Below are 23,968 nucleotides of genomic sequence, written 5' to 3' on the forward strand. Positions count from 1 at the left end.
CTTTCACCAGACAGCACCATATATCCAGCATAAAGAAATGTAATAATGTATGTGCCCTTACTGTAATGATTGTTTTTTCAACCTATATTAAGTGTGTGGAAATGTAATCATAAAAAAAATGCAGATAAACATCGCCCAAATCTAAAGGAGTCTGGAGACAGTACCTTCTAAATCGAGTAAGGCCTGAAACAGAGGCTTCCAAAACTCCAAGATTTATAATGGTGTCAAAGTTGGACCAACAATCACAACTTTAATAAACCAATAGAGTCTACCCCTGACTTAACTGTAGGAGGAGACAAAGTCAGGAGATGGAGAGATTCACCTCCTGTTCAGGTAAACGGTTGACAGCAGAGCCAAAGATGAGCATACAAGCAGAAGTTTTGATCCTCAGTCTTCAGTTGGGTTCTGGAACCAGCTCAGGTTTACATCTCATAAAGAAAAATAAACTCTACTGCATTGAACTCTGACCATCTCCAGTGAATTCTTTTGACCAACTATTGAGACTCCAGTAATAGAAAAGTATACGTGTTGGAAAAGAAGTGTAGACTCAGCATCTGGTCCAGTATTAGACTTTTTTTATCTCCAACAATGCCTCCTGTAGAAGAGTCTGACCCTCATAATAAAAACTGTTATTTACACTTTACAAACAAATTCTTTGTTTTCTCAATCACAGGTTTGCAAAGGGGCAACAAATAACCACAGGTTTTTAAATGATTTTGGAGTAATGTCTAAAGAATAAGACTCGCATTTAAAACCAGAAATCTAACCAGGCTGGTAAGATTAGACCACGCCTCCTGCAGCAGTAGCACTTGTGGGGGAAGATTCATGTAAAATGGATTTGGAAGAGGCCACCACCAAGACTCAGTCGTGAAATAAACCCCGTCCATGACTGCATTTAAAAGAGATATATGACAGTGTGGACTAGCATTGTGTTAAACAATATACAGAAGACAGAGCAGAGAATGGGCTGCATTTTACCTTTAATTTAAGTAGATTTACTTAGTTTTACTGACGCGATAGTGCTTGTTCATTTTGGAAATTGTTGGGTTTCTGTTACATTCAAGATCTGGACCTTGAATATAACAGATCTTTCAGTCAGCAATGCACACACATTAGCTCCTATTTCTTTCACATGTCTAAAATAACACCATGAATATATGAACCTGTGTATTATTTGAATAGCTTGGATTGAATGCAGAATAACAGGGTGGCTATGTTTATACATGGCACTAGGCTCAGTTTAATTTAAAACACAATTTTATACAATATATATAATAGGGGGTCCCTGCTCCATCTCTCCATCAGTCTGGGTTTCCTTTGCCTGAAAAACATTGAAGACCCCTGCATTAGTGTATTATTAAAGTTAACACCTTACCATGGTGACATTCAATGCTTAACTTTATTGTGACATTTAAAGTTTCAGTGGGTATAATTTTGTGACCTCTAGTGGTGCAGTTGCATTTTGCAGCTGAATACCCCTCACCTCACCGTCCCCTCCAAATATGAAAGAGAACCTGAGTAAACCTTCATTGGTCATAAAACTCAAAAGGTGTTAAGTCTGTCCAGTCTGGGCTACTGTAAAAACATGGCGGCCTCCGTAGAGAGGACTCTCTCCTGATATAGATTATAATTATAATAAAGTACTCATTCTAGGGTAAAGAAAACAATTCAACAATTTAGATGAAACACACTAGTGAAAACATCACTAGGAATATTTTATATTCAATTTCTGCCAATAGATACTATGACATTAAATGCCTTATAAAACTAACATTTTAATGCCTTAATATTCTATAACATTTAATACCTGACTTTTCTATGACATATTTTACTTACTGGACTATTATATTCCTAAAGGAACTGTAAATATAAAAAGTCCAGACCCAACAGTTCCCACAATGAATAGGCACTTTGGTAACTGATGAGACCAGTTACTCTGTCATTAACTTAAATAAAAATGGGGAAACGAGAATAAGTAGGTAGAATAATAATAACTATTGTAAACAGAATATTTTGTTTGCAAACATGATGGAATCACCAGTATGCAAGTGTACATTGATTTGGAAAATAGATCTCCTTAATGTATGCGATAAATAACAGAGGACTTGATAACTTTTAGAATAATTCATATTATAAACACAGCTTAAGAGCAGTTAAAACAGTAGAGAAAGAAGTAGATAAATAAATAAAACCAGCACAAATCAAATCATTTGGCAGAAATCACACAATTTATTTGATATATCTTAAACATACATTACGTTTGTCCCATCATTGCAACATTATATACCACAGTCCCATTGGGAGTTTCAATGCATCTTAGGATGATAGAAAAACAATTGTGGTGATGTGGAACTTGTGATCACACAGAAGAATGGTAAAAAGATTCGGAACAATTCAGTGATGTCATAACTCTTATGCTTGTAAGCATAAAATGTATATGCCGAACCCAAATCCTCAGTGAACCCTGTGACTCAATCTAAAAATGTGAATGTTTCATTTCCCTTATTTTTTGTATGATTTCCCTGGCTCATTATATCCACATTAAAAACATAAATTTAAGTGTTTAAACATAAACCTGTGAGTGATGGCTACAATTCCCAAGAGTGACACTACGATAACATAATTATAGACACATATCAATAACTAAAAGAGAATGGTGATTGGTAACTTCGACCAAAAATCCAATTGCTAACTGCAAAAATCAACAGGAAGTTGCTTCCTGAACGAGTTTGAACATGATTCTACTTCAATCCTGTCCAGTGTAAAATGTGGCGCTGTAAAACATTGGCATGAACATATTGAGCAAACATTCCAGGTGAAATAAAGGGATAACATCAATTAGGGTACTTAAAGAAATGCAATAATAATAATAATAATAATGACAAGTGGAGGGACAAGCATCAGAATCACAATATAAAAAGTAAACAAAACCAAATACAAAAACTGATAAATTTCACATAATTTGCTCTGCACTGTATGTAAATACGATTGAACTGGCAAGAGTGACAGAATGGCCCTTAAGAAGTATACGCATCTCTAGTTCAGTTTACATTCTATCACAAGAGGCTCTTCTCACATGCTGCCGTGCCGCGGAGCTCCGAACGCACAAAATATAACACACCTTCCAAATGATTTTCCTGTTTTAAACATGTAGTTAGATTCCAAGTAAGCATACTTAATGCAGATGGATACTACAAAAGATAGAGAGAGAGAGCAACTTACATCAATTACCGAATCCTATACACCACCGAAACAAAGCAAGCGTGTCTGAGCTATAACGGATGGCAATTCTGAAAAGATACACGAGTGAAAAGCAGATATGTGATATATTGGTCTTTGTGCCGAAAGGCGAAAACATCACGACAGCTCATGAGTCCTCAATATGTGCAATATTCAAATGACAAACTCTCACTACATTGACAACTGGAAGTTTCACATATTCGACCAGCCTCTTAAAAACGAATCAACTGGCGCCTCTGAAAATCACTTCTATTTAAAAACGTACTGATCTAAAAAAATAATAACAAGAAAAACTCAGCGTATTAAAACATGTTGGGGATGGAAAGATCCGGAAATGAACACCGCCACGCACTCACGACAAAATGATATCGTTAACGATTTCTCTCTTGATTTGCACCCACCCGCCCCAACGTGTACAATAATCTTCAGTCCAGCAGCGACAATATGTAAACAACACACTGAGAGGGCTGAGCTCTAGCTGTTATGGGCAGGGATTGGCTGAGGGATTGGATCGATTCTTGGTAGGCGGGATCTCGTCAGCTGCCGTCGCAGATCTTCAACTCAACTGGAACAGAAAGGGCATGAGCATTAATACGTGCATTAGATACTAAAAACATGTGAGCTGTACTTTTTCCCATGGAGAATTTGAAAGGTGTACCCAGTAACAGTGATGTCATTTAAATGAATGCACATACAATACAATTATTGGCTAAGGTGTAAAAGTTGGGATTTATGTTAGGCCGGAGAAGGACCTTACTTGGTGGGCACGGTGGGCGAGCCGGAGCGGTGGAAGTGGATGTTCTGCCACTTGCTGTCACGGCGGTGCCAGATGCGGGTCTCCTCCGACTGCATGGTGCGAGGCATGCCGCCGCCGTCGATGTACTGGGTGAGGCGGATGTAGGCGATGCAGGCGGCCTCGTCCCCGATCAGGTGGACGTGGGGATTGAGCAGGATGGTGTGGATCGGCTGCTTCCCCTTAGACAGAGCTGCAGAGGAATACAGACATGAACAGGAGGCTTAAACTGTATAAGAGTATTGAAGAGCCTGTCTGATTTACAAGGTCTCACTGTACATAAAAGGGATTTGCTTTGTTCGACTTGAAAAACTAAATATTGGCAAATGTATTATCTGACTTTTTCCCAAATATCAGTGTCAGGTTAAAAAAAATCCAGCCTGGGTCAGGCCTCTAAATTTAATGCTGAGCTATATAGGGCAATTAAAACGAGCTGTGTGTGTAATCATCTGTGCAGTAACATTCCAGTTCAACTATTTTTTGTTCTAAATCAATTTAGGTTTGTTTTCAGCAAAGCCCTGTACAGAAATTGGTTCCTGTATCCTCTTCACATAAACTATCTTCATCAGCGTTGGTTCTCGACAGAGAATGATGAGCTCATTCAACTAAGTGTAATCTTGAGTTTTTAGTACCATGATATTTCATGGTCTACTTCCAAAGATCAAAGCTACTAATCACTTTAACAAACAAATATTCTGCATTCAATTAAAAGTTTTCCACAAAAGAGCTGAGAGGAAAGAGAGACAATGGTTCCAGGGTTTCTTCTCATCTATTTATTTTACGTTTGGCAAAAGAAGGGTTTTCCGTCAGGAATTGAGAAAATATTTTTTGATCAAACTTAAAAAAGGTTCAGTGTGTAAGATTTAGGTGAAAGGGATTTATTGGCAAACATTTAATATAAAATAATCCTTGTGATGTTTTCTAAAGTGTATTAATTGTAGTTTTCTTTACCTTAGAATGAACGCTTTAATATTTAAATACTTTTTAAAAAACATCCTGAGTGGGTCTTCTTTACGGAGGCCACCATGTTTTTTACAGTAGCCCACACTGGACAAACTAAAACACCTTCTGAAGGTTTCCAAAAGGGTCTCTCTGTGTGAGGTGAGGGGTATTCAGGTGCAACATGCAACTCCACCACTAGATGGCACTAAATCTCACACACTAGTTAACTCAACAAATTTTCTCCTAACTTTTTAAAGCGTCATGGGCAGAAGGTCTAATTCAAAATAGTTTTTGCAGAAAGTGACACGTGTCATTAAATGTTATATAACCTAAAACTAAACATGAGGCCAAAATGTCTATTATAACAAAAACTAATTCCAGTAAAAACAAGAAAGCAATCTGGCAAATATCCAGATTCAGAATTAATTTCGAAAACTTAAATGATTGTTTTCTATCATTTAAACAAATGGGGAGGAGTTTGGAACATCGTAAAGAAATGTTCATATCTATTCAAGTAAACACATGCTGTACTGTTCGTGGTATCTAACACGTTTCAAGTGGTGGTTTTAATGTCATGGCTTTGACACTGTTGAGAACCACAAATCAAATTGAAGTGAAACACAAGATTAAATTTAAAACTTTGTGCTAGCACCATCTTTGTCTAGACTACATTACTTCATCCATTATTATCCTAATCTAAAAATAACATTGAAAAGTACATGACACCATCTGAGACAGAAATTTGTTACCGTTCTCAAAGTAGAAGCGGTGGAAGTCGGTGCCCTCCACCAAGTTTCCCAGGGCCTCGGGCTCAAAGGACGTGAGGCCGGGATCACAAATCTTCCTGATAGAGAGCACGCAGACAGGAAAAGGTCACGTTAATGCAAAGACTGAGAATATTTGATGTTACATGTGGAAATGAATCGTATTTAAAAAATGAAAACAGTTTAACTGACGTGTAGGCCTCAAAGTCTCCGTTGTTGATGGCCTCAATCAGCTGCTCAGTGACTTTAATGATCTCCTGCTTCCGAGCTGAGAGACAAAGACAAAGTTAGATTTGCAAACAAAACACCTGAGGTATGTGAAGAGAAGCACAAATTAAAAGGTAAAATATCTTAGTGTGAAACATGAGGACGACACCGATCCAACATCACAACATCGGGACAGAAAGAGACAGAGTACGAATGAAGGAAAGACTGGGAGGAAGTTAGTCGGCATGGATCAACATGGACGACATCAAAATTACCTTTCATGCTAAGTAGGTAAGCTAGGAGACAATGAATGAAAAGAATAAGTGCGGTTGTTGAGGCTTGTAAAAACAAAGGATAACCACTATTGACACTTAGAATATGGAGATGAGTGGTAACATGGTGGAGTCAATGAATGAGAAGGTTACACATAGGCACACACACACACTCTCTCTAAATCCATTTTTACCTTCCTCAGTCTCCAGTCCACTGTTGTTACCAGCGAGCTGAACACTTACAGTCCGCTGCTGTCTAGGCTGCTGTGCACTCATCCCCTCCACTGACAGCAAAACCAAAACACTAACAGCCAGGAGGTGAAACATGTTCCCATCTAAATACTCTCGCTTTGCTCAGGACTGAAACCAGCAGCTCCAGCAGGTAAAGACACGAAACACGTCTAGACTAGAGAAAAAACAGAATACCCCTCTGTGATTGGCTGGTTTTGTAGAAAGCCTGACGCAGTGAAAACACTGTTTATTCTCTGTGGACTCTGTTTTGCAAACGTTGCGTTGACCATCTGGACTAGCTTATGTACACGAATTGAACATTTTTACGAAACAGTCCAGATAGCGTTTGTCCACAGGGACATTCCCCCCCACATGCTGAGTGGTTTAAGGTTCAATGTCTTCTTTAGGAAAGTTCCAACAGAGGAGAAAAGGGCTCAAAGCCCCTGAGCCACAAACCAACACTAGACTGGTTTTCTGGAGGTTTTTACTGTGAAAAGTTTGATTAGTGAGGACTGCAGCAAGTGCATATATCTACATCTATACTCCTGTCTTTCATGGGAGAGGGATCCCTCACTTCATACTCTCCTGAGATTCCGGTGTTTTTCTTAACCTTGGTGGAGGGTAAAGGGCAGAGAATGTCACACATATTTCAGATTGTTAAGCCCTATGAGGCAAGACGTGATCTGTGGTTATGGGCTATATACGTTCCACAGATTGAACAAGGCATTAGTTCAGTCAGGCTCAGCTCACCTGACAGCTACAGCAACTGCTCTCAAAGCAGGTGGCTCAGCTCAGTCCCTTCCATCCATTCAATGGGAAAGCTCAAACAGGGCACTGGCCTCAGAATTACTTTACTATATTTTTGCTAACAAAAACTTAATAAAGATCTATACAAGATCTATAATCTATAAAAGATCTATAAAAATCTACTTATTTCAATACTTTACGTTAAATAGGAACTCTTTTTGCATTTTTTTTTACTATTCAAGTAAGTAGGATTCTGTCAAGGAAAATGTCTCCAACAATTGAACTGGTTATGTAGGACTTGAAATACATACGTAATATGTAATTATTTCTAATTTGAATGAATTGTTCTACTTTTTTATTTAGATTTTTAAGTAGAACTATAGTTGCTTCACTATGCACCAGTTCACAACAACTTAATCCAAATAAAGCTTATTATACTGCAGAAATTATAAACATTAATGTTTGATACAGCTAGGAGTCTATATAGTACATACTAAAAGTAAACTTGAACGTTTCCATACAAAGGCTACGAATCAACCCTCAATTAACTGCTCATTTAAAGCTAAGAAGAAACAAAGGAAATAGTAGGCACTCACAAATGAAAAAGGACAAAACACCTAAAAGTCTGTGTCACGAATCCACAGCTTCAACACTGTTAAAGTCCTCGCAGATCTAAACTAGGGCCACAACATGTGAGGAAGGGTCACACACACAGTGTTCTGATCTGAGGGGGTCAAAAGCAAACTCCCATTGAAGATAAGTCAATCCATTAATCTAACTGTATTTGTATAGCCCATATTCACAAATCACAATTTGTCTCATATGGCTAAAGAAGTCAGGGTGTTCTGCTCCTGTCCGGCCTGTGGGGGGTGCTATAGGACAGGAGATCTGCACTCACAGTTTAGGTGTGGTTCAGTGAAGCTACACAGGAAGTCTGTGAAGTGAAGTGTGACGCCTGCCACACTTTCATAGTGATCAACATGCATTTTATTTAAAGTAGAGTTAACAGACTCAACTAAACTAATTTCTTGACTACATATTCTAATTTCAGGACTACTGCAAATAATCTGCAGCTCTACTTCCTGTTCTCATGAGGGGCTGAACATTATATATATATATATATATATATATATATATATATATATAAGTCTAGATATCTCGGCCAACGGAGTCGAACGTCCGCACATGGCGGCCATCTTGCCACAGGCAGCTCGCCCTCCCATAACATTGTGTTGTAGCTGTACGTACTTTTTAAATAACCATAACTTGCTAAATTCTCAACCGATTTTTAAATGGTTTGGTTTGCTAAAAACGTCAGATATGTAGTTATGACACTGTATACTTATAAATAATTGTTTATTAAAAAAAAAATAGAATAATATAGGTACAAGATTTCCCTTTACAAATATTCATCAAGAATTTTTTTTATTTAAAAAGTACATGTACCACTACCAACACAATGTTATGGGTGGGCAAGCTGCCTGTGGCAAGATGGCCGCCATGTGCGGACGTTCGACTCTGTTGACCGGAAACGCGGTTGAGACATCTAGCCTTTATATATATATATAGATATATATAGATATATATATATAGATATATATATAAATATCTATGGGGCTGAAGCTCACAGCTCCCCCTCTGTGAATTGGAACTTACACTGGGATTTGTTGGGTAGGGGCAGCCCATGCTGGGGTCTGGGCCCCTGTGTGGGGGTCTGATGGGGGCCGCAGTAGCATATGGTAGGTTGGTCAGAGAAAAAGACCAGGAAGCAAAATATGAAGAAAAGGAGCAGGTAGGCAACCACCAGTGCCAACAGGATGTACTGGACGATCTCCTGACCACTGGGCCAGACGCTAGGAGAGTACCAGCAAGAGGAGGAGGAGAAGGAGGAAGAGGAGGAGGATTGGGAGTGAGATGAGGAGTGGTCAAAATGCTTCAGGTGGTAGATGGAGGGACGGGAGGATGGAGAGTATGCTAAGAAGAAGAGGTTGAAGGATGGAAGGTTATGTCGACCAGCATGTGGGCACAACGGGAATGAGGGGAAAAAGTGAAATGGAGAAAATGAAAATGTGAAATGAAGAACACATGAAAAGCAGGAAATGACAATGTTCAGAATAATAATTTCTTTCCTCAAGCTGACAACAACTCAGGGAAGATGATCAGATAGACAGAACCACAGGGATGTGCGATGATCCATTTTTATCATTAGAACAGCGATGATGCAGCAGCCTTGCAGATTATTAAAGGAACTTTCTAACAGTGTAGGAGAGGGTCCCGTAAAGATTTGTTTGAGTGTCCTCCACCAGCACAGAGGCAGGTGTAGCAGCCACTCCAGGATGTCACAAGTTCAGTCTCTGGACTATGTGAAGGTGGCCTTTGCACTTTTGTCAAATTGACACAACTTGTCTTCAAATTTGACCAACTTTCATAATGTCATATAAGTTCTGAGCAAAAAACACTGAAGCACATATGGATCAAGAACCAAAGTCACTTCTTTCCTTCTGCTTGTGAAGATGCAGACATTTGTGACTGAGGTTCTTCACCAATAGGGGAAACATGGTTCTGCACTGCTACATGGAAAACGTTCACACATACAGAGCAGAGAACAACACAGAATATGATAATACACATCACCAGACTGAAAGAAACAAGCTGAATTACATTAAATATGCCTGGTTAGTGTTTGTGTGTTAGAAATCACAAAGTGAGAGAGACCCGTGTTTGTGTGTCTGTTTGGAGACGGCTAAGGATTAAAAAGTTCCCAATCAAATAATGTGTGTAATGTTTATGTATGGGTCAATGGCGTGACGCCTATATTTTCTGTCCGACTGCATTTTCTTCAGTTAAAAAAAGGTTTAAATACATAAAGGATTACCATATATATGTAGTACATCTCCCGTATATGTATACACTTTAAATTACCAAAAACCATTAGTTATTTCAATGTTTTTGTTTTTCAAAGTGTCAAAATATCATGTGGTGCGACTGTTCGGACTGCTGTAGTGAAAACTTCTTTAAAATGACTCAAAATCTATTTCAACTTATTTTCTGCCAAATTTAGCACGATTTGCAAAGTCTTTTGTAGTCCTGTGCAAAATTGCGAAGCATTTGCATGTATATTTCCATCATAGTGTACAACAAACTTTGTTTAAGAAATGAACAATTTGGGACGTTGATGTTGAAATCCATTTAAAGACAGGAAGTTGCATCATAAACCATTTTGCCAAGGACCAATGGAAGCAACAACAGGTTTGTAACTCTCTCTCAAATTTGGATTGTCACAGCTGGTATGTTGACACATTTGGATATCATGTGGTATGACCTTTTATGCTGACGTAGTTTGTTTCCTTTAGGTGTAAACTTTGACTGAACTAGGAAAATATCATGTGGTGCGAACAAATGTGTTGCGTCCATTGCAGAGTGTTTAACATGATGACTTTATTTAAGTATATTTGGAAAATATTTCTATTCAATTACAGTGTTTTTTCCTATTATTTCAGAAAGAACGGTTTGTTAAATTTTGTACAATATCATGAATAAATACCTCCCAAAAAATGCAACATGTAATTTTTTTCTCAGTTATTATTAATTTATTCACAATTTATTATTTATTTGTGTTTATTAATTTATAACTGTTTAAATTTATATCACCAGATGCCACTTCCCAGCAAAAGAAAAACCTTTGGCCATGTGCTGCGTGTTCATTCTGATTCTGTAGCAAGAGCGGAGAACCTTGCTCGGAGAAGACAAAGGTATATTAAAACATTTTAAAAACGAAAACTACAAATGAAGCAACATGAAGTTCATATTGCTCTTCTGTGTTTTTCATTATTGGACAAAATGCATATTGTCATTCAAATTTTCATCTTTCATTAGTCCAAAATAACTTATTGATTTATGGCACGATATTACATAGCTTTTTCAACTACGAGAGAAATAAACAGCAGGGAGACATACATCTGGTTGATGAAGATGTAGCACAAGAGCAGCCAGAAAATGGGTCATACCCTAACGCCAAATGGGACTTTATATTATTGAGAAATTGTAACAAAATTAAATCATATTAAGGAAATTATTAATTTTAAGATAAATTACGGTCAAACTACATGACATTTTTAAGGCCACGGCCAAGTCATCTATATGAAGAATCACTAAAATCAAATAATTTTACATTTTGAAATGATTTTTTTAGTTATACACAACATTCCTAATGTTTGAATAATTTTGATATATATTCTCTTTTTTTGTATTTTAAAATCGGCCTGTTGAAAATCCTTATATGTCATTGACACACATACATACATTTATAAAACAACTGAATTATTTTAGCATTTCCACTTTAAAAATTACCAAAAAATCTCTTAATATGTTCTATACAAATAATATTTGATTGATTGACTAGTTCAATACAAATCTATAGATAAGTACTCATGAAACAAAATCCACAACCAGATGAACACACACAAAGTTCACCAGCTGCCTCTTTCACATTAAGCTCTGCTCAACTTCCGCCATACACAGCGCAAGCAAATAGAGCACAAGGGAGATCCACAACATATGTCACCATTCCGGGCTATCAAAGCTTTAAAATGTGCTAAGAAGTTAAACTTTGTGTTTTCAGCTTGTTGGTCTGTTTACCTGCCCCCCCCCCCCCCCCCCCCATGTGACCACGACAACATCGTATTCATCATAGAAACCTAGACCACTGACATACGTGCTCCCTTTGAAGGACATCACTGCCTCCACTTCTCAACCAACTTCAAGAAGAGAAGACACTGCTTTACAAATCCATTTAGTATGGAGGAAATTAAACATTCTTAGGACACAGCCACCAGCCGTCCATCATACATGTAGGTGTTAATGAACAGCATATGTCCTCATTGCCATTTCTGCCTCTAGCTCCTCTGGACCACTGATGAACTCACAAAAATATGTCATGATTAAAATCTTCCCCCAATTTCATAAAGATTTATAATCCTCTTTGCAAACTGAGAGTCTGATCGACATCACACATGTAAGACAGAAGAACAGCTGTAATACGATATGTGCGTCAGAGAATAATAGCAGAGAGAAATTATTTTGGGGGGGGGGGGGGGGGGGACGATACTATTTAAAAAAAATTAAAGAAAGGGAAGGCATCTTACTGAACACTATAACAAGAAGAGCAGTTTCAAAGCCCTGATGAATGAGGTTACTGGAGCATTGAGGAATGACGATCCCGTCAGCCATGAATAATAATGGAGGCCATTATAAAGGGCATGAGGCATGTCTGTTAATGGACCTGTGTACAAACTGAAAGTATGGATGCGCACAGAGCAGGAACGTGAGGAGCCCCAGGAATGAGAAAATGTTTTGTAAAAAAGACGGAATAAGTCAAATCTAATTTGTCTGATAGATTCTCTGCTCTATCAAAGGTCGCTGCTGTAGAGAACAAGCACACAACACACACAGAAAGCCACACAATCACAAATCAATTAAAGTCCCTGGTCGAGTCCAGCTGAAAATACTCGATTCACAGATAAGACACACAAAGGTCCTTCCTGCAGTTCCTGTCTGTTTTTCTACTATAAGCTTTGAAGTGCCAGGGTTTAAGTGTCTGTAAACTTACACTAAAGATTCTAAACACTTTGTTTCCTGTAGTTCAGTCACAAAGCAGTCAACAGAGGGGACCTAAACTCTGCTAGAAGCCTATTTATGCTACAGAGGATTGAGACCTGAGCACTATGCAGTTTATTAAAAACCTATCTCACAACAAAACTGCAAATGTGTGGAGTTTATGTTTCCTTTGAATGTACAGAGAGGTCCATAACAAAGATACTGGACTTGCATTCAAAATTAGGCTAAGTTAAGGCTGGAATACCAACTGGACAGGGTGAATTATGCCCTTAGGCCCCAAATGTGAGTGTTTTCAGTCCATTAGTGTCTAGGACCCAAGGCAGCCCAATCAGTCATTTAGTTGGTGGTAATTTGGTCATGCAGCTATTCAAAGATCCCACCGAAAGTTTTGGATTTTAAACATCAGTGCTGCGTGGGCTGTCCATTCACATTACCTATTTCAAATGATTTTCCTGACTGAAATAAATGTGTGCTCCACAAAATAAACACAAACAGGGGGATAGGGAACACAGCAAGGCCCCATAGCTCCGTCCAAACATGGTTTCATTATATGGTAAAAATAAGCAGCATGGACAATAGGGGATGAAAGATGTTGACAAGACAATAATACAACATGCAAGATGTTAGTTCAAAATATTAGCAATAATTCGAATTAGTAACCAAGAGAGGGAAATATTTGTGGACAGACTTTTACTGAGGTGCAAGGAAGCAGTCCTGCTAAGAGAGTGGTGCTTTGTGTTGGTAGGTCCAACCTCCCTACCTCTCACGTCCTCGTCCTCGATGGTGGTGTTGGCGCTCTCGCTGGACTCCTGTGAAAGGACACATAAAAAGGTCAGTGAGGATAACCAGGCAGACGACAGACGTGCCGAGGACACGGGGGACACAAGAGTTCCAGCGGCTCCTGTTGCTGAACTCAGATATTCAACATCTCTCCAAAGAACAGTTGGTCAAATTGGTGATGAAAATGGGTCTGTGATGTAATAGATGTTTACCATAGGTTCCTATTTTGTTGGAGTTTACTTTTCTTTATGCGTTTGAGCATTACATTGACAAGAATAAAGACTAAATTTACCAGGATTTTCTATTTCTATTTTCATCCGTTTGACACATACATAACATCTTATGTTACACGACACATTACTTGTACAATGGATGAACAAATATCAGATTTTAACAAACACACAGGGTAAACAGTATATTATACTGGTTTGTGTGATGGACTTAAAAACTTGGACACTCTTGCTATGCACAGGCACACATTATGCTTAACTATGATCAACAAAACCATCATGTCACTGCACAAGGCAAAAAACACAATTGCATGCACATATGTTCTCTCTTATGGATTATATAATAATGTAGATCCATCCATAGAAGCAGTAGATGGACTCCAGGCTACTCTGTGAAGGATTTGGCTTGAGAAACAGCTTTTCGAATCCACGGTTGCATGGAGTACGTTATGTTCCAATAACATGCATAAACCCACTGTCACACAACGGCAATAGTGCCTGTGATGCTGTGATGACAACATCAGCACACACTCATCAAAGGTCGCACACTCTCTGCCACACAAGATGACATCATTTTTACATTCAGAAATATTTGGAGATCATACAAAATGGAGAGCCAAACACAAAACTGTAAACATGGATGACCATTATTAGACATGCAATAGTTATAATAGCATGCAACACCAGTCCCATGGCCCCTTGTTTTCTCATTTGACAAACATGAGGCTCTACACTAAACGGCACACACAGCCTCAGACTATCTGACCCACTGTATACCTTGTTTCCGTCAGTTGGGTTGTGGATTACAGTGGTTTGAGGCTCCTGATTTGAGAGGTCGGTGCAGAACAAAAGTGGGTTAGGGGAAAAGTTGGACAGGAAAAAACACTTTGCAAGAAAAGGAAATTACATTTAAGTTGTGAAGGGAGTAAGGGTAACTGACATATTTGTCATTAGGGGAAAATGAAGTTGGAACAGAATCACGACAGCATTCTGGAGCAAACAGACAGACGGGTTGTTACAGCAGTGGAAGTTCTGACTATTCCATGATCTTCAGGTTAAGAACATCAATTATTTCACCACAGATGATTGACTTTCACCCAGTACTGACAACAAGATGGCAAAAACTGACATGAAACACAGACAACATGGTAAATGACCTGCTATATCTGCCTTTCCTGACATCCAACATTCTTCTTGAAGCTACAACACCCACAACAGTTTCAGACACAAGGCAGTGCAATCACACACAACGTTACAGTCACATCGAACATGAACCTGTAAAGGTCAAAACAATATGTGAGATGTAAAACAAATCTGAAAGGTTAACAGAAGCTTCCCACTCCCAAGTATGCTATTGCAAAACTCTCTGCTGTACACCGGTGCCGACTAGCCAACTTCATGTGCACTGTAGTTTGAATCAATGGTACAAAGCTACATTCTTAAAGGAAAAATGCATAATTTTGAGACATAGACTTATTTGTTTTCTTTCCAGCAGTAGGTGGAGAAGTTTGATATCAATGTTTTGTCCCTATGTTCAGTACAGAGTGGGAGGATGTGGTCAGCCTGTTTGTCCATTTCAAACAAATCGGCCTCACAATGGGACCAAAGCTGGAAGATGCTCTTTGACAACTTTATATTTCCATTTGTTTACAGACTGAAATAAAAACGCAGTGTTAATTACAGCGTTGAAAAGTTGTTAACAGTTTCCCCCCAGCTTTCAGTCTTCATGCTAAGCTAGGCTAATCACATCTAGCTAGAGCTCTGTACATGAACCACATAAATAAGACTGGTATGAACTGTCCCTCGTGTTCCAAAAAACACAATGAATGGACAAATTTCCAATTTTTTTTAAGCTAAGCTTAAAGCTCTGTTGCATGCTATGCTGGCTAAAAGTGCCAGCAACAGATTATGCTTTGCAGGGATTGATTTGATACAACTTCATATTCTCAGTCACTGTGGTCCTGAAAATGCTTCCAATGGTTATTTACAGAAGACAAATGACCTCAGAAACATATGGCTACTTGACTCGGTCTCAGCCCAATAACAAGCCAGTGTTGACTCCACTTTGACTGACAACAAAGACTTGTCCTGTGGCAAAAGTGCCTTAGAGACAGCTGACATGCAATGGCCCCGGTACTGCCATTACAGTCATCATCAACAACAAAGGTGAATGTAGCCCATGTACAGCAATATGGAAGTGCAATGAAGCCCCCTGTTTGTGGACAGCTCATGCTACACACCCACTCAAGACATGTGAGGTCTGAAAGCTTTATGGAGAAAGAAAAAAGACCCAATCACCATCAACAATAAAGAAAGATAGGTGTACAATTCCACCGAGCTGAGTATTGAGGACAATGTCGCTGACGATACGGACGGATGGACAGTTAGACAGAGTGAAAAAATCATGCAAAAATGCAGGCAGTGAGGGCAAGCAGACAGTGTACCAGAGAAGGAGTGGGGACAGGCTCTTTGGGGCTGGTGACCACATTGGCCTTGTTGTTGATCTGGAGGGACAGAGTGGACAGACAGGTAGACAGGCGGGACAGGGCAGAAGTGACAAGGCTTAGTGTCCAAACACTAATGCGAGCACGTGCTGTGGAGGGAAAATGTGGAGCATTGTGCTCATGAGTTCCTGATGGCGACTCCACCTTTTTGATCCAACCAGCACAGACCGGTTTAACTTCAGTTTTTATTCCGAACAGGGTGAGCAAATCAACCACTTTTAATCTAACTCAAAGCAGTCCAACATTACAAATAAAGTAAAATTAAAATTAATAAATAAAATAGCCATACTACACAAAGTGAAGAGTTGATAAACCAAGCTGGAGATCTCTTATCACAGGCCTGCATCCATTGTTAGATGAAGACATAATGACAGTGTGAAGCAAATCAAGTGACCAAGTTACGGAGTAGAATTCAATTCAAACTGTTCTCTATGAGACCTGGATAAGGGACCTGGCATGAGAATGATGGGTTTTGTACGTTTTCCTGGCAAAAAAACGAATACTCCCTTTTCACAAGAAACTGCATTGAAGTTCTCATTTGACTTGACGGGTTTATCACTTAGCACAAGGATCCATGATTGAACGCATGAGGAGATTACATGCCATATGGCCTGAATATGACACGTAATCCCCTCACAAAATACACGCAAGCAATGAATCTGCAGCCATGCTAGCAGCTCTGTGAAGCTTATATGTTTTTCGGTTGATTGCTAAGATCAACATGCTCACAATGACAATGGTGACATGTTGATGTTTAAAGAGAAATGTTGACAACCTTAGCTTAGCATGTTAGCGTGCTCAAATTACAATTGGAATACCACTGATAGTTTCAGGGACTTTCACTCTGAACCAAAAATACCAGCCTTTGGTTGCAAGTAGATCAAAAGTCATGAGATCAACTACTTCATCTCAAATCCATTCAAAAGAAATGGGAATGTTTCACAGGATGAATTACAATTTAGAGAAGCTTGTGCCCTTGAAAGATTAAAAGGTAGAGGGTCAAAGAAAGAGTCAGGATTGTTCCTTTGGGGATCAGAAATATCTGCAATAACAAAACAACAACCAAATCCCCAAAACAGGAATGCTAAAAATCAAATTGATGTGTTTTCCAAGACATGCAATGATGACAACTAAACAAGACTCATATTAACAGATGAACACCAGGTAACAGGTACTACAATTTTGTGTCTTCTAAACAACATGTTGGACTAACAGTTTGTTTTGCTAATCTTATATGAGTCTACCATTGTATTATACTAAAGGTTCAGCAGTATTCTACTTGTAGTACTACAACACAATGACAGGTTGTAGTTTTTAAGGAGGAGGGTCAGATCTAGAAATTTCCTGGTTTGCACTGTGTTGAAAAATAAATAAAGAGTCTGTAATTTCTCTACTTTTTGCACGAAGGCTGGGGATGCACTATATGAAGCAAACTTAACTTAAAAAACTACCTGATATCACAACTTACTTTTCAGTTCAGTTCAGTTTTTGTATTTCGACTCCCACTTTCAACATCAGTGAATAAATGGCATTGATTTGTGAGCCCGAAACCAAACTCCTGCACTGGTTAATGATGACGTTTCTGTATAAACCTTCCATTTGATACCCAGAGAAAAACACAATGACAAAGCATCAGGATGCGTGCTGATAATGACTTAAAGTCATAATGATGAATAAATGTCTCCGCCAAAGGGACAGACTGATTATCTGTCTCAGGTAATAGATTCATTTTAAACAGAACTGTTATCACTCATAGTCCCATCTTCTCCTGTTTACAATCATAGATAATAAAAGACTTAAAGTGGCCACAGAGACATAGTGTTATAGTTGGGAAAGGTGGACAAATTAACCACTTTGGCATTAAACATGATTGCTGCTGATCAGATAAGATCAGATCCAGGGCTGTAGTCTGGATAAAAAGCTATTGAGATTATGAATCCGATCTAACTCACCCTCAAGCTATGGCTCTGATCATTGAAGTCAGAGAGTTTAAAGTAGAGGCTGGATGTACTCTGTAATCTGTGAAAACACTACATATAGAGATGGTATGTTTATACAGTCTGCTCAGTAAGTAAGTCCTCCCCAGCCTTTAGCCGTGTGCAGCATTTAAACACAAGGGCTTCTCTACAGCTAACTACCCAATGCAGGTGTCTGGATCTGGCTAGAAGCAGCAGCGAGCTCAGGCCTACCCTCAAATGTTCTGTACTGTCCGTCTTCCTTTTCTACGTTGAGCAGCCACACCACAACAAAACAGAAATGAATGTGACTTTGCAACCAACACTCACATAGACACACATGACTCTAAATACGTTTATTTTAGACCATTTACTTAAAAATGCACCAAGCAGGTTAAGTGGCTTCTGCAGAGAATAAATCCCTGTATCAAATAAGGCCACAATAATTCCATTAGTCAGATGGTCACATCTGGCAAAAAAAAAAAAAGAATTACATTAGCATTTCTATTACCTGTTGATCACAAACTGCTGTGATTAGGCCTATGCTCAGTAGATGACCACACACACATTTGGGAGCAGCAACAGTGTAGTATTTGGATTAAACAGGTGGGGCAGTTTGAATGACAAACAGTAATTATTGTGACTGAACATGCAAGACCGCCGCCACCAGAACCTCATCACAAGAAAAACAAGAAAGACACATTAGTCATTCAGGCAGCTCTGATGAAAGAGGAAGGAGGAAACCAGTTGAACCAGAGTTACAATAAAAAGAATTGAACTTGGAGAGCCTTGATTCCTTTAGATGTCAGTATTTTTAATTTAATTTATTAATTTATTTATAAATAGAAAAGACTCTGATGCACTGTCCACCACCTGCTCAGCACCAAACAGCAGACAGACAGTCAGAGAGCGGCTGGGGAACAAAGTGGAGCTTTTAGCATCTGAAGCACCAGCTTTAAAAAAAAACAACTCATGTACTATTCTGCATATTGGCATTTCTGTGTTTCCCTCCATTCCTTGTCATACACAAGTGCGTTATTTCATATTTGAGCACAATAAATAAACAGGTGATGTGCCCTTACGTCACATGAATAAGATCTGCTGTGACCAGATTTCGTGAACTATTTTCTACAGCACAAATAGCCCAGTAGAAATGGAGGACTGTGCATTATCCATTATAAACCTAATTCTAACCCTAAACCTGAAAACCAAGTATTAACTCTTGAAGTTATGTCCTCACTTTCCAAAAATGTCCTCACTCCATGCTTAAAATAGTCTTCACAAAGATATAAGTACAAGGGACACCCACACACATTTAGTCATCACTTATTCCAACAGTTTCCTCATATCAGATAACAAACAGATGTTGCAGAGGGGGATCATTGTTGAGAAATGTGTCACATTCACTTGGGAAAGACTTATTTCCCTGCTGCACCTCAAGCTCCTTTATTACCAAGGCTGTAGTGTGGCTTTTTGTTCACAGACAATACTACAGCATTTGAGAACCAACACTTATTACACATTTTCACAACATATTTAAAGTGAGGCTAAAGCTGCTGAGGAGCAGTAGAAGGTAAAGAACCATATAAAAACAGTAGTACAAGACATGTAAGCTGTCTGTACAGGAAATGAGAGGAGCCAAGTGAGAAGAGTGAAATGGAAGCTGGACTTACTTTGACACCGTCCGTCTTTTTGTTCAGCAGGCTCTTGGCTGCTGTTGAGAAAAAGAAAAAAGAAGAAAACAATGGAAGGAACCGCGTTGCCAGTTGGAACACGAACACGTACACAAACAATGTCTATTCATGTTTGGCCAATTACATGCGACCTCAGACAGGGCCCTGTTAGAATTGGAAGCAGAAGAGAAAAATGCAAATCAAGCCAGGAGATGAAATGAAACTTGGTGAATTAGTCTGACACATGGGATTAGATTCATCAGATGAGACTACAGGCGAGACTCTGGCAGCAGTGATGAGTAGATACCACTCCTATTATTTCTTCCCTGCCCACTTTCACTCGTGCACTTATGTGTCTTATCTCAAACAGACTACAACATACAAACACTATTTAGTTGAAGGGGGAGTGAGGTGAAATTATATGAAAGGAGTTTATTTTCTCAGTACTGTTATCTATAATTAATATTACATGCAAGCACAGTTGGAGACGGAGAGGATGATGGTGGCAGGAGGGCAGAATGTGTGTGTGTTTTGTGCATCCTCTACGACAGTGAGGGGTTTTACTGTCAAACCACAGACATGTGCATGTTTATTAACTGACAGCAGCTTTTCTGTGAAATCAGGTCTTTTAGCAGCCATACTGGAGGAAAATGAGAGAGGAATGTGTAAAGGTACAGGGACAGTAAAGTTATAGTTGCCTACTGTGATAACTGGTCTGTGGAGCTTAGATGAAATTATCAGATGGAGGTGTTTAGAATTGTTTTGTTCGAAAGCCATGACTCATACCAGTTTAAAATCCCCAAGTAGAATGGATTGGATATAATCCACTATCAATAGTAGTCTAACTGCGTTTAATTGTATCTTCTCCTACACATGAAGTCTTTATTAAAGAGGGGCTCACTGTCTTTTCAGTGAAGGAAATGGTTCAAAAGCTGAAAGTCAACCTGTTAAACTAATATTTGACTATGCATAATCACGCAGCAAAACTGTCATTACCAGGGAGTTTATGTTTTCACCCCAGTCCATTTGTTGGACAGGGCATAGGCCAAGTCAGGCACATCAAAATTGGGTGCAGATCCACGAATTTTCACTTCCCAATTATCTGCAGTTTAGAACCAATGGAATTTGATGATATTTATGTCTGAAGCTGTTTTTACATACAATATGGCTGCAAACAGAACCTCTTAGTCAGCTGAAAGCCGTGTACTGGTGCTTTAGTAGACATGACATGCATCAGAACCAAACCTGACAGTAGGTTGACACTGTGGAGAAGTGTAAACAACACCGAGGACTCTTACCTTGCATACGAGTTACCACACAAGAGGGGGAAGGAAAAAGAAGAAAAGTAAACACTCACGGCATGTTTGCACTGACATCAATTGAAGGTAAGTGGCGGTTTAGAGGTTACAAATAATATAATTAACATGAAGGAAAAAGACCATAAGCTTGCCTGTCATTTGTCATAAAGAGAAAATAATCAATACTGCTGAACTCAGTTTGAATGGTTTGCCCTTTAAATGGACCTGAAGATAGGACTTTATTGATCCATGTGGTCATTCATTCTCTGCTGGGAGCAGATGATAAAGGAGGACGGATGAAGCTTAACGGGCTCTAAAGGCCAGGAAAAAACAGCTGCTATCAAGAGAGCAGGATCTTTAACAATATGTAGATATGTATTGTTATAGAGACATAAGCAAAGGAAAAGCTTTCTTCAGGTTGGGTATATTTCAGATTGTAATACTATAAGCAAGCCTGCTGTCATATGTCATAACTGGTTGATTCCTACCAGAGAAGTTGCGAGTGGCCAGCATGGTGGTCAGGATGGCACCCTGTGGAGGAACAGAACCCTTATGACCTTAATGTTTACACAAGACCTGCTCTAACAGATTTTTTGAAAAGACTGAGTAGACTGATGTCTTAGAATAAAAGAGTTGATCTCTTAACTCTCCCAAAAATGCAGAAACTGAACAACAATTCTTCTTTCCTAGAACAAATCTCTCATCTTGTTTAAAAGCACTTGTTGTCACTTACCTTGAGTTTCCTCCTGGCGTTGAATTTCTTCAGGCACTCCACAGTCTCCTGTCTGTGCATCATAGACGCCACTGTGGAGCGTTGCTGGAAACAGAAAGGAAGTGTGTTTATTTATCCGGACTCAAGGAGGAGAAGAAACGAACATGTACGACTGTGTGTTTGGAGACTGGAGACGTACGCAGATCCAGGGGTGTTTGAGTGCGTCTGTGGCAGTGACTCTCTTGGCTGGATTAATGGTCAGCATTTTGTTGATCAGGTCTTTGGCCTCTGGAGTCACCGTGTCCCACTCGGGTGAAGGGAACTGTTAACAGAGAGACGCCACAGAAACCATTTACAGTGTCCCACCATCAACATTAAGAAGCTGCAAAGTACATCATGTTGGTTGCCTGACAAACTGTATCTTCTCATTTACTAAGTGCAGACCAGACGACAGAGATTGTAATACACGTATAGACCTGATGTTTAAAGAGATATATAAAAACACAGGCAGCTAAAAAAAGCATAAAATCAGCTCGCAAAATTAGAATTACCACACCGCGACAGTATGCCTTCACCAACAAGTGAAGTTCCCATCTACATAAATTTGCTTTCGAGATTCATATGAGGTCACCATGAATTTGACCACTGAAATCTAAATCAGTTCAAATATGAATCCAAGTGACAACTGATTAAATGTGAAAGAAATTCCACAAGGCAGTCCTGAGGTCAAAAAGAGGCCATAAACGTGTTTTTAGAGGTCACAGTAACCTTGATGTTTCACAACCAAAATCTATTGCATAGGAACATGCGGTCACCTGACCTCCAGTGAGTTCATCTTTGAGGCCAAGTGACCATTCTTGCTGACTTGAGATTATAAAACTTCTCTTTAAGAAATTGTATAATGACAGACAGACAGACAGAAAGAGACAGAGAGTGAGAGTGAGAGTGAGAGTGAGAGTGAGAGTGAGAGAGAGAGAGAGAGAGAATATACCACTCACATCATAAGCGCCAGCTTTTATCTGCTGGTAGAGTCTGTGCTGGTCCTCGTCCCAGAAAGGTGGATATCCCACCAAGAGGATGTAGAGAATCACACCTGCAAACACACACACGCACACAATGTGTGTTGGTACTTACAAACAACTCAATTTTCGATCATTTCAAGCAGACGCTCAGAAATAAATATAGCGGAAATAAATTTAAGACAGAAAATAAGACAATTCTTTAATAGTGCCACAATAGGGACACAGGAGCACAGTCAACAAACGAGTTGAAAGATGTACATATGAAGTCTAAGTAAATATCAGCAAAGTGTGAAGGCCTTAGGATGCAGGATAGTTACAAAGCTACTGACTTAAATGTTCTGCGGTTGATTAAAAAGATTGAAAATATGTTTTTACCATGTGTAGAATAAGCTGTTCAGTTGAGTACTAACTTATTAAAAAATATAATATCCTGACATTTTCCCCATTACCTCTTTGAAATCAGTGTATTACTTAAAAGCAATGAATCATGGGGATCTGTTTGGCCAGGATGCTCCCGGACAGTGTTTGGTTTGGTTTGCACTGTATTTAGTTGAGGCACTCACATTTTACCATTGATTAGTGACTTATTATGTAAAGAATATTTATGTTTTGCTGGTGTTAAATTAGTGCTAAAAATGAGCTGTCTAGTTAAAGGGTTGCTGTGTGGGCCTCCCTTCCTAGTTTTGCTCTCAAGGAAGTCCAGGCAGAACAGTGGTCACACACACAAACCTGTGCCAAAGATTGCCGATGTTATCAGGGACAACTGGTTTTCCATTGGCTGGCTTTTTGCCAGGAAAAGATGAAAGGTCCTCTGTTTTCAGACAACGTGTGTTTTACCACTCAGACCCAGGTGGCCTGCCCCATCAGAAGTGTGTGTAATGAACATCAGTGATGATTAATTCAAGAAGCAGAAGCCCTTTGTGGTACATGAACTACAGTAGGGCACACACACACACACACACACACACACACACACACACAC

The 23,968-nt window shown here is 39.1% G+C and overlaps 1 protein-coding gene across 14 annotated transcripts in view; it reads right to left on the reverse strand.

The window, feature by feature from the left end:
* Positions 1–2,206: 2,206 nt before the first annotated feature.
* LOC133949946 (calcium/calmodulin-dependent protein kinase type II delta chain) overlaps positions 2,207–23,968 on the reverse strand; it is an 84,005-nt gene continuing 62,243 nt past the window's right edge. For 2 of the 14 annotated variants that reach the window (XM_062384049.1, XM_062384048.1), the window contains exons 9-20: positions 22,963–23,057; positions 22,164–22,286; positions 21,986–22,069; positions 21,741–21,783; positions 19,955–19,995; positions 16,267–16,326; positions 14,600–14,644; positions 13,573–13,621; positions 5,932–6,007; positions 5,725–5,819; positions 3,998–4,226; positions 2,207–3,805 (exon numbers count right to left, since the gene is read on the reverse strand). In XM_062384049.1, coding sequence (XP_062240033.1) covers positions 3,802–3,805; positions 3,998–4,226; positions 5,725–5,819; positions 5,932–6,007; positions 13,573–13,621; positions 14,600–14,644; positions 16,267–16,326; positions 19,955–19,995; positions 21,741–21,783; positions 21,986–22,069; positions 22,164–22,286; positions 22,963–23,057 — 944 coding nt within the window. In that variant the 3' untranslated portion in view covers positions 2,207–3,801. The other 12 variants (XM_062384051.1, XM_062384050.1, XM_062384057.1 and 9 more) reach the window with 7 other exon arrangements.

This window comes from Platichthys flesus, chromosome 24, assembly GCF_949316205.1.
Source record: "Platichthys flesus chromosome 24, fPlaFle2.1, whole genome shotgun sequence".
Classification (NCBI taxonomy): domain Eukaryota; kingdom Metazoa; phylum Chordata; class Actinopteri; order Pleuronectiformes; family Pleuronectidae; genus Platichthys; species Platichthys flesus.